General features: G+C 40.1%; 1 protein-coding gene across 3 annotated transcripts in view; it reads left to right on the forward strand.

The window, feature by feature from the left end:
- Positions 1 to 17,872, forward strand: part of afap1 (actin filament associated protein 1) — a 96,431-nt gene that overhangs the window by 26,503 nt on the left and 52,056 nt on the right. The window contains exon 1 of one of the 3 annotated variants that reach the window (XM_082511116.1): positions 16,880 to 17,155. The exons of 1 other annotated variant lie outside the window; for it this stretch is intronic. In XM_082511116.1, the coding sequence (XP_082367242.1) occupies positions 17,119 to 17,155 (37 nt within the window). In that variant the 5' untranslated portion in view covers positions 16,880 to 17,118. Of the gene's footprint in view, positions 1 to 16,879; positions 17,156 to 17,872 lie in introns of those variants that run through there. One more of the 3 variants, XM_082511115.1, reaches the window with a different exon arrangement.

Genomic DNA, 17,872 nt, shown 5'->3' on the forward strand with positions numbered 1-17,872 from the left:
CAATGAAGTTGACGTGCCCTATGAAGTTTGTGCTGTAATGAGCCTGTTTTTTTCTTGCCAAAAGAATATTAGCTGGAGTATTATTTTATAACCTGTCAGCCCCTCTTTCCAATCCAAATATGGTCACATCTGATCTGGATTTTATTAGCAAGTACTAGCATACTTCTGCTGTTACCTTTAGGGGTTTCCTCAGTGGGTGATCTGCCTCCATCTCAGCCTATCCATAGCATCCTTTTCTGTCACACTGCATGTCTCCCTAACTACATCATCTGTGATCTTCCTCTTTTCCTCATTCCTGGCTAGGCCTGTGCAATATGACCAAAATCTCATATCCTGATATAAGACATCCATCGTCCCGATAACGATATAAATCACAAAAATTTAACATTTTCTGTAAATTCTGTGAATCTCGGGCAGCTCAACTTGTGTGAAGTGTTTCCAGCTGGGCGTCGAGTGTTTTAACCCATGCATGAAACGATACATTTTTAGACATAAGTTGAAACGGCCACCGTTTTCTTTGTGAGTATTTATTACACGGCGTGCTGCGGGGAAAAGCCTGTTCTAACGTTTGAGCTTTATTTTTTTAGCACCTGACGGCTCTTTTTTGCTTCTCATCCGTAAATACTCTGCATACTCTTTCACGTGATTCAGTTTATTTTGAAAAGTCTCAACAGGATCTTGAGCTTTACTGTGAAAGGTTTATGTAGAAAATAAACAAGCGGACACGCGATGGTTTTACCGTCACTATTGCTAACGACAACGCATAAACACAGGTGCTTGTCCATCCGTAGTGTGGTTATATTAAATATAAGAGAAAGAGAGAACTTTAAGAAATTAATGTAGCCACTGTCACTACCCGATCCGTACCGGAAACCCGATCGGTACCACGCATGTGCAAAAGGCCACTAGTTCCGCTCGAAGCATTTTACGATAGTTATGGGTCAGAGTATCTGTTAAGATGTTAAGAATAATAAGTATCTCTTAAAATGTTTGCAATAATGAAACATTTCAATATAATGTAGACAAAAATGAAAAATAAAAAGATAGTTACAGATCAGGACTCGCCGATCCTTACTGCGCATGTGCAGTACCTTTTTGCGATGGGGATATTGAATCAACAGAACATTTATTTTGTGATTGTATATTCTGTAAAGCCCTGTGGATCGATGTGCACTACTGGCTTTTCCCAAAGATTCCAAACTTACTTGAATTTTCTAAAAATGATTTTATCTTTGGATCTCTAAGAAAAGAAAAGAAGCTTGAAAATGTTTTAAATGTAGTAATTATTATGGGTAAATTCTTCATTCACAAATGTTGTTTTCTGAAAACAAAGCCGTCCTTTTATACTCTTCACAAAGAACTCTGCCTCTTCTTCTCATCTATAAAGTTTATGGACAAAAAACAAGCTCTGGATCTGTATCATATGATTAATGAAATAAATCTGTTAGAAAAACCCCTAAGGTATAATCTCTTTTATGTCTTTTAGTTATCTTTTGTTTTGTTTTTGTTTGTTTGTTTTCTTTGCTTTTGCTTGGGGTTTTATTTATTTATTTGTTGTTGTTTGTACTTCCTGTTCATATAGAAGATATCTTTTATATGTTGGAATACAGCTTGTTCTGATACTATTTCAAGTTGGAAAAAAAATCTTTGTAGAGATTGCCATATTTGTTGTACATTATATTTTTGTGCAATAAAAAAAAACCCAAAACATAACTGTCGCAATGTTGGCAAAGAGAGGAAGTGACGTAAGATTTGCACATGTGGTACCGATCGGGTTTCTTGTACGGATCGGGTAGTGACAGCCACTACGGTGACCATCAAAACGATGAAAAAATATAAACAGTTTATTTTGCGACACCACGAAACAAACGATAGCATAAAATGAAATGATAGACGTTTTTATATCGTCATCCGATATATATCGTTATATCGAACAGCCCTCTTCCTGGCAGCTCCATCTTTAACATCCTTTGGCCAGTATATCCATTATCCCTCCTCTGCATATGTCCACATCATCTAAACATGTTTCTCTAATCCTGCCCATCATGGTTTTCTCAGAGAAAACCTCAACACCTTCAGCTCTGCCTTGTGTGTTTTTTTCAGCATCACCCTGTTGAAATGTACCTCTTCCTTCTCACTCTTGCTGCTGTCCGTCTGTCACAAATCACTCCTAACACTTTCAATACTGCTGGCTCCTTGAACTAGCTTCAACAACTCTTTTGCAAAGCTTCATGATATAGCGTATAACCTTTATCCTCTGTATTTGCTGCATTCTTCATAGCTGTCCTTCATAAAGTACTCAAACACACTATTCTACATTTGTTCATTATATTTAATTTTTTTCCAAAAATTTATCTTTTATCATTATCCTATATGTAGGGTTAGGGTAAGGTTAGAGTTAGCATCTATGATGACTTAGACCTTAAAGGGTTAAAGTGTGTCTAATAACATATACTTTAATTTACAAATTAGAAGCATCATTGTACATGTCATATTTATCTTACAATGTTAATAGTCAGAATGTGGGTAATTTTATTAAATTTGAATGGTATCATTTGGTATCATGACCTATTGGTATGAAAAATGCTTATGTGCTTGTATGAACTCTGGAACCTGGTTTCCAGACAGGAAATACAACTGGAATTTGGCTAAATGCTGGCTGGCTGGATGGAGCCTGCTCTGATTATTTAGACCCCAACAGAATGCCCTCTAGCTCGCACACAGAATTACTTTGGTTGGTTTCGAGCTGTTCAATTTTCTACCTGCATGCCAATCAGTGCTGTTTGCCAGCATAATGAGTAATCCTGGGTATAAAGGTCAATATGTCCTGCACGGGTTTCATATCTCTCTCTCCAATCTCCAAACACACACACACACACACAATTATTTCCAGCAACGTCTGCACTATAAATACCATATGACAGTAAGCTGAAGAAGCATGATGAAACCTAACTCTGCTCAGTGTCCCACCTGCTCCACCCTTAATTCTCCTCTTGCACTCAGTGGAAAGAAATGAAGTCATTTCACTTCATTCCATCTCTGGGATCACCCACCACATTGTTGGAGCATATGGCTTTTATATTGGACTGGTGTGATTCCTTGTGCATGATGGATAGTGTTGCATGTATGCTGCACTGTAAAAAAAATCTCTTCAATTTAGATGACAGATTTTTTTTAATAATCCAAATTAGCATCAAGGGAAAAGCAAATTTGTTCAATGTAAGGCCTTAATAACAATATAAGGACTGGTTCCTTTGGAGCAGGGAGTTTTTGTTTCCTGCTGTCCCCAAGTGCTTGCTCATAGGGTGTTGTCGTTGATTGTTGGGGGTTTTTTCTCTTATTGGAGGGTCTTTAATTTATGACATAAAGTTGCTGTGATTTGGCACTATACAAGGAAAACCAAATTTAATGCTGGGGCCCACACTGGATTGCCCACTGTGCGCTGTGTGAGCAAATGGTAAGTGGACTGAGCTTACTGCACTTTTGGCCGTACTATAAGTTTTTAAATCATGTTAGTGGCATTTAAAATAAAATAAAGTGTTAAATTAAAATGAGTTCTTCATTCACACTTAAGTTTTTATTCAAAAGAAAGATGGATATTTAGATTATATTTACAGAACGGAATTAATTCTAATAGCCACACTGTTTCAATAATGCAAATAATCCAAACTTTAGGGGAGCCCAATCCATGACTGATGGTGTTCTTGTGTGCATTGGCAGTGTGTTTAGGATCATAGTCACACTGAAAAATGACACCATTGTCAATCAGGTGCTTTCCAGATGGCATTCCATGGAGAATGATGGTATTTTTTTCTAAACTATAACACTCTACTGTGTTTTACAGACAATTATAGATGCTCCCTGTTCAACCTCCCCCCGATCTCCTTCATAGATAGTAACCAAAAATGTCAAATTTGGATACATCGCTCCATAACCCCCTTTGCTGCTGATTTTTAGTCCAGTTCTTCTGTAATTTGGCATAACTCGGCCTTTCCTCCCTGTTTCCATTCCTTAAGAACTGTTTCTGCCTGTTTTTAAGGAGATGACTTTCAGATACAGTTTAAATGTCTAGATAATATTAGGCCTGCCACTTGTTCTGTTGCAGATCAAGCCAAGATATAATAATAATAATGGATTGGATTTATATAGCGCTTTTCAAGGCACCCAAAGCGCTTTACAATACCACTATTCATTCACTCTCACATTCACACACTGGTGGAGGCAGCTACAGTTGTAGCCACAGCTGCCCTGGGGCAGACTGACAGAAGCGAGGCTGCCATATCATGCCATCGGCCCCTCTGGCCAACACCAGTAGGCAAGTAGGATAAAATGTCTTGCCCAAGGACACAACGACCAGGACAGAGAGCCCGGGGATCGAACCGGCGACCTTCCGGTTACAGATACGATTCCCAACCCCCTGAGCCACGGTCGCCCAAATGTGCCCAATATGCCACGTTTCAGCTAGTATTTCCTGGGAATCACCTTGTTGACGCAAAAATATTATTTTATTCCAGTCAAACTCAGTTATCAGTTAAGTTTTTTGTATATTCAGCTAAAGAAATTGCAAGAAATTATTTGTTTTTGTGACAAACTGCTATTAACAAATTGCCTTATGATACAAATTAAAATGGGTTATTTGCTCAACTGTTTGTTATGTGTTGACAAAATCTTCATCTCTTAATTTAAGAGATGAACTTTCCCTTTTTCATCTTTGAATGACACACAGCTCGGTGTTATGTGGCTTAGGAAAAAAATCCTCTGAAAATGTTCGAGACTGGACTGGAAATTACTGAAAAAGCAGGCAATCCCCAAGCAAAAGTGTGGAAAACTATTGCTCAAGACTGCAAATTAGAAGACAGTCTGGCTCTTGGGAAGCAAAATATAAAGAAACAAGAACTGGCCTAAGACTTTTGCACAACACTGTACCTAGCCTTGAATAAACTCATACTTCGTCTTCTTTTTTTTTTTTTGCCTGTCCCATTTGGTTCTTTAGCCGTCAGAATTGTTGTCTGAAGACCAACAAGGATACCCAGTGGATTTACTTTGCCAAATGGATCATCACGGCCTTGCCGTATTGGTCCATTTGATCGACCTTTGTTGTTATTATTTATTTTATTTTATTTTCAGTTGTTACAGACGGGACAGACATGACTGAGGGATAGGAAAGGGAGAAAGAAAGAGGAAGGAAAAGAAAAACAGAAGGGAAGAGGGACAGTGAGAAAGGGCACTTAAAAAATCTCCTGGATCACCTGTTGAGAGAAAAAGACGAGAAAACAAGCAAAAAAAAAAAAAAACCAGAGCAACATACTAAACACAACACCATCACGTTAATCTAGCTAAATGTAAACAGCAGTAAATACTAAATATTGAATGTTGTTGTGTAGCAAGCAGGACCGACAATGTTCTTGTTCCCGAGATCCAGGCTCCAGACATCCAGAGGCCCCAGAGTGCGAGAGCCCAAGGAGGACCACCGGAGGGGCATCCGTGCCACCCTCCTGGGAAGAGCCCCAGATGAGGGGTCACCCAGTAGCCACGGAGCAGAAGCCAGAGGGGGCTGCAGTGGCGTGCCCGCCGGCTCTGCCGGCAGCCAGTTGTGCCAGAGTGAACCGAGCCGCAGGCCCAGAGGCCGGAGGCCCGAGGGCCCCCTTTGCCCCGGAAGAGGCCTGACCGGGCAACAGGCACCAGGCCCTGCCAAGTAGTCACCGGGAGTGAGCTGGTACATACCTGAGCGCCCAGCCCCGGACACCAAGAACCACCAACCCACCGACCCCTGAGGGCATCAGTTACCGGCCGCCCCGATGGCCAGCAGAGAACAGGGGTGTGTGAAAACCCCAAACCTCCCTCCTCTCGCTCATGTGTAGTGTTGCTGCGTGTTGTTCTAAGGTGCATTTAAAACACGGGAGAGCATACTTCTTGCCATAAGTCGTATTACTTCTGTAGATCACAGAATGCATGTAATAAATGCACATGTACAGCAGAAAACCTAAAACTCAGAAATCAAGTATGTTTGGCGTCCAGGCCTGAGCAGGAAGCCCCATCCACTCTTCGTTCCAGGTCATCCTTCACCGAACCATCTGGCCTTTCAGAATTCATGTGTGAACAAAAACGTGTGTGTGTGTGTGTGTGTGTGTGTGTGTGCGTGTGTGTAGACATACAAGTACATCTGCTGCCATTTGCAACAACCGCCAGATTTTTATTGTGTGCGTTTCCATGTGTATTTGGTTAGCTCCATTAAAAATGTATGAGCAAGTAGACAAACAGCCCAACAGAAAGGGGATTATGGGTGGAGGATGCTGACTCACAATGACCACATTTACATCAACATTAAACAAGCAAAACGTGTGAATATTATGATTTCTCAGAACAGTTCAGTAGAGGAAATCCAGTCTGATCTGACAACTGGCTGAAGGGGTGCCACTATACGACATTTTATAATGTCACGAAACATTCAGATGCAAATACCACAATGTCTGTTATCATAATGTGATGTCTGCTGACATTTTCAGTAATTCTGTCTTTATCTCTTAATGAGGTCTTAATTATGAGGTTTTCTCTTGTGTGCACTGCCTGTTCAAATCTTTCAGAGCAACGTTAATCTGGGTTTTGACTCAATAATTCATTCACCTCTGATTCATCTTTTTGAGCTGAGTCTTGGTGGGTGCTCTAGTGCTCATAGGTCCTGTTGAATGGATCACTTCCAGTTCAAATGTTACTTTCACACAGATGGCTCTTAAATTATCTCCAAGCACATTTTCCTATGATGCAAAAATATAGTTGATTCATTAACTGCAAGCCAGCCTTTCCCTGAGGAAAACAGCCATAAACTACAACATTTCATCTCCATTTGTAATGGATGAAATTAATTATTCCACTAAAAACTTTGGTCACTGCCAAGTGTATCTACTATTCCCGTGGCCAAACAATATTCAGAGAAGATAATACCAAATGTCTGGTCTTGACAGTGTAATCTAACTGTAATGCTTGACCATGCAGGTTGAATTTATGCTCTCTTTCAGATTGTAGAAACATGTACTTTGACACCAACAGTTACCTACAGTGATGAAACTGGGACTTCTCTGAGAAATTGCGGATACTACAGGCAGTGCTTGTGATTGCAGATCTATCGATATATCTATCAACCCTATTTTAAAGAATCTCATTGACCTTCCTGTAAACTCTGGATGGAAAAGAGAAGAACAACAGAGTTAGCAAAGAGTTAACTAAACAGAAAAGACGGAACAATTTTTCTTTGTTTACTGGTAAGTTAACACTTCCAGCTGGACCTGAACCTTGTGGACATTACTTCCATCTGTTTTTATGCAGGGGCTGGAGCTTTTGGAAAACCACCAACTACATTTAAAAGCAGGTACCTAAAACACTTAGATTTTTAAAATGATATATTTTCTTATTTTTATTACCTATTACAAAACAGGGTAATAGAGCTTGTTATTACAGTGATAGATAATATAGACAATCACAGTAAATCTTAACCTACGTTTGTGTGATAATTTACTAATAAGTTAATCAGCGGATTGTTTGGAGCTTAATGAGACATTTTATCCGTATATATGTGAAAACCATTTGTGCACATAGATATCTGAATCAGAGAGAGACAGAGCAACGGGAAAGCTCTATTTATGCACATACAGTACCTAAACTGCTAGATGTTTTGAGGGAGGTCCATACTGTTAAAGGACCTGGTCCATTCTTGACCTAGTTTTCCTGCCAGCAGCAGTACCCTTGTTCAGTCTGGATGAAGGCCATGGCTCCATACACTGCTGTAGAAATATCAGATTCAAGGATCACCTTCTTTAAAAGCTTTCTTACCCTGTGTATGTGCACTATTTCAAAGTTAGTCCAATTTCAGCTCATTTCAATCTTATTTATATAATGCCAAATCCCAAAAAACAGTTACCTAAAGACACTTTATTTTGTAAAGGTAAAGACCCTCAATAACACAAAGAAAACCCCAACAATCATATGGCCCCCAATGAGCAAGCGTGTTAGTGACAGTGGGAAGGAAAAACTCAATTTTAATATGAAGAAACCTACAGCAGAATCGGGCTCAGGGAAGGGCGGCCTTCTGCCCCAACCGGTTGGGGATGAGTAGATATGGAGAGGACAAACACATCCCATGGAAAGCAGCCAGAAATAATTAAATGCAGAGAGGTGTATAAACACATAGTGGAAAAGGTGACTAAAGAAGAAATACTCAATCTATAATAGAAATCCCCTAGCAGCCTAAACCTATTGCAGCATAACTAAGGGAGGATTCAGGGTCACCTGATCCAGCCCTAACTATATGCTTTATCATGAAGTAAAGTTTTATGCCTAATATTAAAAGTAGTAATGGGGTGATACAGTACTATAAGGTGATCAAGATGAGATTGGACTTGATTATTCAAGACCTTGTATGTGATGAGCAAGGCTTTAAATTCAGTTCTGTATTTAACAGAGAGTCAATGAAAGGAAGCCAACATAGGAGAAATATGCTGTCTCTTTCTAGTCCCTGTCAATACTCTTGCTGAACATTTCGGATCAACTGAAGACTTTTCAGGGAGTTTTTAGGACATCCTGATAATAACAAATTATGGTAGTCCAGCCTGGAAGTAATAAATGCATGAACTAGTTTTTCATTATCACTCTGAGACAGGATGTTTCTAATTTTGGAGATATTGCCCAAATGGAAGAAAGCGACTGCTTTCTTCCATATTTGTTTAATATGTGCATTGAATGACATATCCTGGTCAAAAATTAGACCAAGGTTCCTTCTGTTACTGGAGGCCAAGGTAATGCCATCCAGTGTAAGAATCTGGTTAGAAACCGTATTTCTAAGATTTTCAGGGTTGAGTACAATAACCTCAGTTTTATCTGAATTTAGAAGCAGAAAATTAGAGGTGAACCAGGTCTTTATGTCTTTAAGACATTCCTACAGTTTAACTAATTGGTGTGTGTTATCTGGCTTCATGGATAGATAGAGTTGGGTGTCATCTGCATAGCAGTGAAAATGTATGCTATGTCTTCTAATGATACTGGAAGCATGTATAATGTAAACAGAATTGGTCCTAACACAGAACCATGTGGAACTCCATAATTAACCTTAGTGTGTGAAGAGGACTCTCCATTTACATGAACAAATTGCAGTCTATTAGATGGATATGATACAAACTGCTGCTCCATCCAAAGTGGGATGGATGCCGTCTCTCCCATCAAGACCAGGTTTCTGCCAGAAGGTTGCCCAATTATGTGTAAAGCCCACATCACTCAGACAGCCAGCAATTTCATTTAAAGGAGAATGTGTGGCTAAGCATGTCACTCCTGGGCCCACTGGGGAGGGGACCAGAGAAAACTACAGAGTCTGACATTGTTTTGGCAACACCGTTGGTTGCACACAGAGTCAGTATTAATTTTAATGACCTCCGTTTGACGTAACCAGGGGTCATTATTGCCCATATGAATTTTAATGCTCGGAGGAAATCCTAGTTCTACAAGTATTCACACTGTGTGTAGGGCAGTGTTTCCCAACCTTTTGGAGCCACGGCATATATTTCAAATGAGAAAAATCACACTACACCCCACCAAACAAAAATGTAACAAAAAGCAGAGCAAGAATAAGGGACTTGGCTCGGTTTGCCCCTTTTTGCTTTCTTCTGACCACTACTCATGCTAGGGCCTTCATCTGGGTCTGGATTTTCTCCACGAGCCAGGTCAGATTAACTACTTTTTCAAACATTTGTCTATTGCTTTTACGCGCTGCGTTGTCTCACTCACAGCATGACTATTATGTAGTTTCTTCTTTGTCTTCTTCTGTTTTACTGGCAGTTGGCTACCCATTTAATTAGAGCAGGTAGTTGTACTGCCCTCTAGTGGAAGAGAATGCTCTGCCTGTTACTCATGCCGGTCGCTTAGGGTACTAATCAGGTGGAACCAGATAATCTTCCACGGCACACCTGATCATTTCTCACGGCACATCTATGTGCCGCGGCACAGTGATTGGGAAACACTGGTGAAGGGGTTATAGTTGGTGTCACAGATAAGCGTCGAGTAGTGAAGCTCATCCCTTAGTCAATTTCAGTTCACAGAGACCTGAATCGATTTGATTAAGTTCTTAAAATGTATAGTAAACTAATTTTAAAAAATTAAGTGACATTTCCTAAAATATACAAGTGTACACCTTTAAGGCTGAACTGCAAATATTTCCTAGTTGTCATTTGTCTCAGGTGATAGCAATAAGAATGTCGAGAGTTAAACACTCAGTTTTGGAACCTTGCCATTTATCTTCATATTTTGGGTATTTTATTATTTTGTATTTATTTATTTGTTAACAGATTAATCATTTTAAAGCAGAAAAGAAAAGGCAACAGAAAAAGACCAGACAAGGTTGACAGGTAATCCTGGATGCTGCGCCAGTTAAATAAACAGTCGTGGTTGTGCTGATGGATATTGATCTTGGGAACTGCCAATAGGGGTTGACTGCGTCATGGAGATCACTCAGAGATCTAAAGATATTTTTGGTTTTAATATCCTTTGGCTCATGTTTAGATTATTGGCATACACTGATGCAGTGCATAATGGAAATATTTGTTTTATCCGTGACCTATGCAGTGGTGCTAAATCAGCATTATGTAGGCCAATTAAAAGTTCATACCAAAGAGTACACCACACATAAACACCATATATAAAGTTGTAAAAAAATATTGAATAAATTCAATATTATATTGTATAATATTCTGACACATCTAGCAGTTTAAAGGAATTTAACATTTTTCAGTTCCGTGATGTGCATCATGTTTCCGTTTAGTTGTCCAAAATGTTCACTGGCTCTACTCTAAAGACATGATCCTTACGTAGCTATTCCGAGAGCTTTAGACCATATCCCAAGAGTTGTTATGATTGGATTGGCTATGTCAGAGTATGGTTGCCAAGGCCTGAAATAGCTTCCTTTTTTTGTGTTAACAATAATGATTTAAACTGGAAAAAAAAGAGTACTGTTGTATTTAGCCACACTGTAATGGATCTTTTCACAAACCCACACACCTACACAACCGTATGCATTAACTGTATAGGTTGACTGTAATGATGAGCTACACTCAAGTGTTGCCTTGAGTGCCACACACACACACACACAGCTCACTGACTGCAATGAGAATGATGATGATGATAATGGGACTTCCAGACCTGGACATTAGAGCTGGCTAACTTCTCAAATGTGACGCACTGCCACCAGAGATTTATAATGCCTTGACGTCAGCATTCCTCATACACTTCCCGTTAAGAAAGGTGAGCCTGCGTGAGTGTGTGTATGAAACAATACCATTTACAGTGCTGTCCCAGCAATGTGAAGCCTAGTTGATACTGATTTACGTCTTCAAGCCGTGTTTTATTTTCAAGTACTTTCAGGCCTTAAGAAAGTAGTTACCCCTGGCCCATGGTTTGTTATGGCAATAATGTGAAACATCTGATCATTTTATGAATGCTTGCATGTACATAATCATGTAAATGAAAGTGATTGTGCCTGCTACTGGATGCATTGTGAAAGCGGCATGGCTTGTTTGATGGGGATATTGATGCACTGTGTCTGTTGTAACACAGGCAGCAGGAGGTCTGGGATCCATAGGAATTTCTCCATTCCTAACCCACAATCAAGCACAATGGATTTGAAACAGGAAAGAAATGTGTGGTTTTCATTGTGTTTTAAACTTTATCTAAAGTCTTAAGACCAATAATTCTTGATTAACTAGCATATAAAAATGAGATATTCTACATGTCTGGTTGGCAAGAAATAGTGAATATATTCCAAGTTGATTCCATTAGTTGCTGCTGTGGTCGTTTTCTTTGCTTTCTATGCCTGTGAGTGAAAATTGCTTAAAGATTCTGCAATAAAAGGAAAAACTCAGATGACTCACATAGCTGAATTTTCTTAAATATCAAAGTAGTAAGAAAAGTCCAGAAAGCAGTGCAGTCTGAGTCACCCAAGTTTATACACGAGGTTAGTGTGTAGAAATCACTGTTGCTGTTGAAGTTTCTATAAAGTTTGAACATGTTCAAAACAAAGTTAGAGTGTGGGTGCACCCACAGTGCCCCCACGGCATGTTTGCTAGGAAGGAACACACACATTTTCATGAACAATAAAATGCATAACAGCCTACCCTGACAAGTCTTTCCATTCTATTTTGGTCAAAAGAGGTGTGTGTGTGTGTGTGTGTGTGTGTGTGTGTGTGTGTGTGTGTGTGTGTGTGCGTGTGTGTGAGAGGAGGGGCTATGGCTGGGCATGTCTTAGTGCACACTGAGAGGTGCTCAGGTTGGCTGCTGTTTTGACAAGCATATCTTGAATACTTACCTTTTATCAAGTAAAGGGGGAAACACCCAGACTCAAAACAGCCAAACCACAGACACACACACACATGTACGCACACACACACACACGTATACACACACACATGTACGCACACACACACACACGTATACACACACACATGGATGACCTTGCTCAGAGAGAGTTAGACCACTTTCCTTAACTCTTAGCCCTCTGATACTGCTGAAGCAACACTGATACATAAATGATCATCCTGCTATTGAGTCAACTTTGAGAAAGTTTCTCTGGTAATTCCTGTTTTTAGTGTACATTCATGATTTGAACTGTAATGATCTGGAGTATTCAGAATATCTATGGCAGCCAAGACATTGTTCATTTTTATTTGCAGTGAAGACGCACTGTGGAAGAACAGTGGATGAAATTATATACAAAAATTGAAATGGGGCACTTATAGCAATCAATTGCAGATAATCTGCAGTCCCCTTCCTCATTGGTTTACGTTTTACAAAACCAGCTGGCATCAAATTGTTGGTGATTTTTTTACCACCAAAGAGTTACCAAGAGTTCATTTCCTTTGCCTTCTTCAAATTCAGTAAAGCAAAGAATTTCTTGACATTGTCCAAAATAACATTTTGGCTTGTTAAATATAATCCATATATAACGCCTGATAATTATGAGCAGATGTCTGATGAGTTCAGGAAGGCAGTTAAAGTGGGGGAATCCCTGGCTGTTTTTAGTAAGGATCCACAGGGGTCTCTAGCTGATGTACAGAGCTCACAAGATCTTATTTTTGTTGCAATTACCTTGCTAGTCAGTCTGCACTTTTCCTTATCAAAAAGCTTCACAATGGCATATACAATCACACCAAGTCATTCATTTAGTCCCAGTATAAGTGTTTGACTGAGTCTGGCATGATCATCCATCCTCTGGTTTGTCATAAGACCCTGACAGCACCACACTCCACCAGTGGCTTTCCACATTGCAAAGACAAGGCGAGCCTTGTCCCAAAGCCAAACCATGTGTCTTAATTCAATAACTAGAATGGGGGATGGGTTGGGGAACTGGTATGTATTCCAAGTCAGATGTCTATCTTGCGACTCTGGATTTGTCACTTGGGCTATTTGATTTAGTTTCTGAACATGTGCAGTAGGTGGAATATTTTCATTATTGTACAAATAGAGGTGGCTTGTTGCTGTTGCTTACAGTATATATATTTTCTCCCTTTTTTTCCAGGAGTTTATGATGTAATGAAAACATTTATGGATAAAATATGGTATATGAAATATTCAAAGTTAATGACTTCTGTCTGATGCCATGAATGGGTGGAGTGAGGTGAAAAGCATTCGGGATATACATTTCTAATAGTAATGCAAATGGACTTGTGCTGTGGAGTACTGTCACTAGTTATAGATTTTGATAAACCTCTATGGCATTAGCTGCCGACAGTAATAAAACTTTAACCCAAAAAAGGTACTGCATACTTAGATCATATGTGGTAGATCCTAACCAGTTTGTGATTGGTTACTGGCTGTGGCTACTCGCCAGGTGAAATTGTGGGTCCTGCACATAAAAACTCTTCGTGATTGCTTTTCTGCTAGGAGGTTGCTACAGTCACTTGTAGTTTGCATGGAAGATGCCGTCTTGTCTGTAGACACTTGCTATTCACTCTCGAACTATAGTTATATTTCAATGATGTTGATGCAAACAAAGAAAAGTTGTGAAACACATTTCAAAAGGTACAACTTTTACTCTGAAGGTAAACATTCTCAGTTTCTCATATGCATTGCACATTTTGCAGTTTCACTATAATTTGGCGAGTCATTTGTAATGGTTTGACTGTCAAGCGCTGGACCTGCTAGTGACAAAGTAATCAAAAGGAGGTTTTCAGTGCAGTACTGTATACGTCATTGTGCCTATTTTCATGCTAGTGAGACCACGCAACCATCTGCAACCACTTGCTGGCTGTGGCTCAGGGAGTAGAGCAGGTCATCTGCTTATTGGCTGGTGGTTTGATCTCTGGCTACTCGGACCTGCAGTCTTTGGTAATGGATGCACTGGAGAGCAGCTTTTGTGAATGTTAGATAGAAAGCACTTAGGAACAGATAAATGTGCTTGTATGAATGAGTGAATCAGGCATGCTGTATAAAGCACTTTGAGTGCTCAGGTAGAGTAGAAAAGCCCTATATAAGAATCAGTTCCTATACCATTTATTCCCCTACCACTCAAAGAGTGGTTGCTAGGCCTGCATGAATGGGGCTTTAGAAATAAATTTTTACAACGACTGCCAGCAACCAGTTGCAACCAGTCAGGGAATACACAATTTTCCCTCATGTTCGGTACCAGATGGTTTCTAGGCTTATCTGATTGACCTCTTAACCTGCAAAATCCTCTGATCATTAAGCAGAGAAAGTGGATGTCTGATAGTCTAACTGGTCAAAACATCAACGTTTCATCATCAGCTTTAACATTTACGTGTTTGTGCATGTGTGTTTTCTCTCACTAGGGTGTCTGAATAACTTGACGGGTTGATGACTGACTTGGATAGGGAAGTGTCCAAGTTATTACAGTATCTCAATCTCTATTAGATTTAATAAACGTAAGTGGGAAGAAGACTGATGTCACTATTGACTTTTAAAGAAACAGAGCCAAGTTAACTTTCATCTGGTATGCAGTTTCAGTGGGATCACACTTGCGCATACACATTACACAAAAGAAAAGTGTGTTTGAGACTCTAGACTTGAGTGAAGAATATACAGTCTGGTGCTTTTTCACTGTAACCCGTCAATCCTTTCATCACTTATTGCTACTCACCACAGGCTGCCTCTCCATCTCATATCTCACCCTCATAAGAGTCTCATAACTCAACCCGAAATCCTCCCACTAGATTTGTCCACTGCAGTTAACTGACTTTAGGGTCATCTAGTCTGCATACTGCCTTACAGTGCACCAACATACCTCCTGTGTTTTAAGCTCAAAAGAGTTTGGCACTAGCGAAGTTAGTTGCAATGGAGGTAAAATCCAAAGGGTTTTATGTTCACGTTAGCCTGCTGTTCATTTTGACCGGTGTGTCCAAAGCAATTGTCTCTGATAACACTGTTTTTGTGTGTGTGTGGCCTTTTGCTGTCTGTTGTGTTGAACTTGAGGCTCTATTGCCTGAGGAAAATTGGCAGCAAAACTGTGTGCGAGTGGAGAAGTTTTTTTTTTTAAAAAGCAACTCATATTTCTGAAAAGAAAGTTTTAGTCATAACTCAAACAAAGAGAAAATCTTCTGGTAACTTTTATATCAACAGTGGATCAAATCACTATGTGCACTGTGTAAGGGATCATCAGCTGGGAATCCAAAAGATATTATCACCCTGCTCTCGATTTTTAAATAATGGTGTTTATAATAATAGCGCTTGTTATACTTGTTTGTGATACAAAATGCTGTTGTGACCCTAAACAAATCAAGCCAATGCCAAAGTATCAAAAATTGCATTTTGTCTAGAGCCCATGTGGAGCTGAGATGTCACATTATGTGTCTTATTCTTTAGGGAAATGCACGTCAACAGCCTCTGCCAGTCTGTGGTTCTTCTTGAACTCGTGAGACCAAAAGGTGATCCGGCACATTATTCTTTCTCTCCACACTGCACACTGTTCCCTTCCTCACAGTCTCAAGTTCCACGCTGAAAAAGGGCAGGGTAGAGCAAGTCTTTCCTTCCCCCCTTCCTCCTCCCCTGATGGCAGATGGGATATTGAACTCAGACTGGCTCTTGTTTGCCCCTGGGGACTAGGACGTAGGGATCAGCAGCTTATGGTAATGCAGTGTACTGTAATTAGCAAAGGCATCCAATTCTCAAGCAAGTTTGTGGGTTTTTTTCCCTCAAAAATGAAAGAATTTGCACATACATGATTTACTACTGCAAAGAACCAACATGAAAGAGATTTCAAATCATTTTTTGTACACAGTGTGGCTCTAAAGGTGTTGACATGCGCACCAAACAAAACATTTCTGTGCTGTGGAGTGACTGCACCAGGAAACAAAATGCTGTGTAATCAACACCCCCGGCCCAGTTACACTGGGATTTCTGGAATTCTCACATTAAAAAGTCACCCTCACTCCACAAGTAAAACAATGTGGAGTGTTGCTTACCATCTGCAACTTCTGGGCCACAAGAGTCAGCAGCTGTTGAGATACATTTTCACACAATCCTAGTAATAGTTTGTATATATTCAGAGCAGATGAAATAAGCTCAATGAAAGTGCGATCAAAGCATATGTAAAACACACACATATGCTTTCAATGACACGTGTCTTTGACTCGATTAAAAAACGGAAAGAAAAGAAGCGTATTAAATTAATAAATTGCAGCATATTAAAGACAGTACTGGCATCTAAATTATATCAATCTGCCTTCATTCTGAAGTCACATAATTTCGAATAAAACAGAATAGGCCAGAATGGAGATTATAAAGAAAAGCAAAGGGGAAATCTCATAAATCCAGCAGAGCTATCAGTGCAGGAAGATTGGGAGCGAGCGAGCGAAAGAGAGCGAGAGAAGGGGGCGCGTAGAGAGGGGAGGTTAAGGAGAGGGGAGGAGAGAAGGCACAGGGAGGGAGTAGGAGAAAGATCCGGGGAAAAACTTTGAAAGGGAAAAAAAGACGTTTCAGTGGCCGCCGGTTAGCTAGGAAAAGGACAGTCGGAGGTAGAAAGAGGAGGCATAGAAGACAACTGCGTGCCTGTGTGGATTTTTACCGCTGCCAGGAAGCCGCTGGGCACGCGCCTGCTCGGGACGGGGGATTATAGATGAGCTTGACTTTAAGATGAGGAGCGAGCCCATTCTTTTCACTTCCAGCAGGGGTGAGTGGCTTACGCTGTCCTTTTTTTCCCGTGAAAAAAATGAATGCAGCTTGGTTTTCTAGCAGCAATAAACCTATTAAAATGGAAGGTTGTTAAAAGCGACTTTCTTACGATGTATCTCTTGTACAGTGGGATCTCCACGACGTTCAAACTGAAAGCCAAGAACAGCATGACTTTTCCGGGGCTGCTAGTGTACTCACTAACAAAGATTACCGGTCGATAACGTTTGTTTTGGCTTCCTTGCCAGCTTTTATTATTCTTCTGTTGTAGTTCAGAGTGTGTATTGTAGAAATCTGTGTGCATGCATCAGATTGGCGCACGTGCGCCGTTCAGCACATACGCAAGCGCAGAAAAAGGCCACAAATGAATAATGTTTCTAAAAGGTATGCTGAAAGAGGGCACGGGGAAGAGACTGCGGAGAGACAGTTGGCTCCTCGCAGTGTCATTAGGGTTGTGGTCGCGTGTTAAGTGTCTATGTAGTATATGGACTTTATGCCGGACTCCGTTCAGTCATCTGGCAATTTAATGTAGCTCTGACTACAGAAATGAATCCCTTTATAAATGAGAAAGCAATCTGTTTTGGTGATTCTGGTCTTCAAGAGTTTGACCTCATAATGATGTGTAACAGTAGTTAAACTGATATAACTAGACTCAGCTTTTGGGCTGACTTCATTGCTGCCACCAGTGAAACTTGGTGGTGTTATCATACAATTGACA

This window comes from Aulonocara stuartgranti, assembly GCF_965226115.1.
Source record: "Aulonocara stuartgranti genome assembly, chromosome: 3".
Lineage (NCBI taxonomy): Eukaryota > Metazoa > Chordata > Actinopteri > Cichliformes > Cichlidae > Aulonocara > Aulonocara stuartgranti.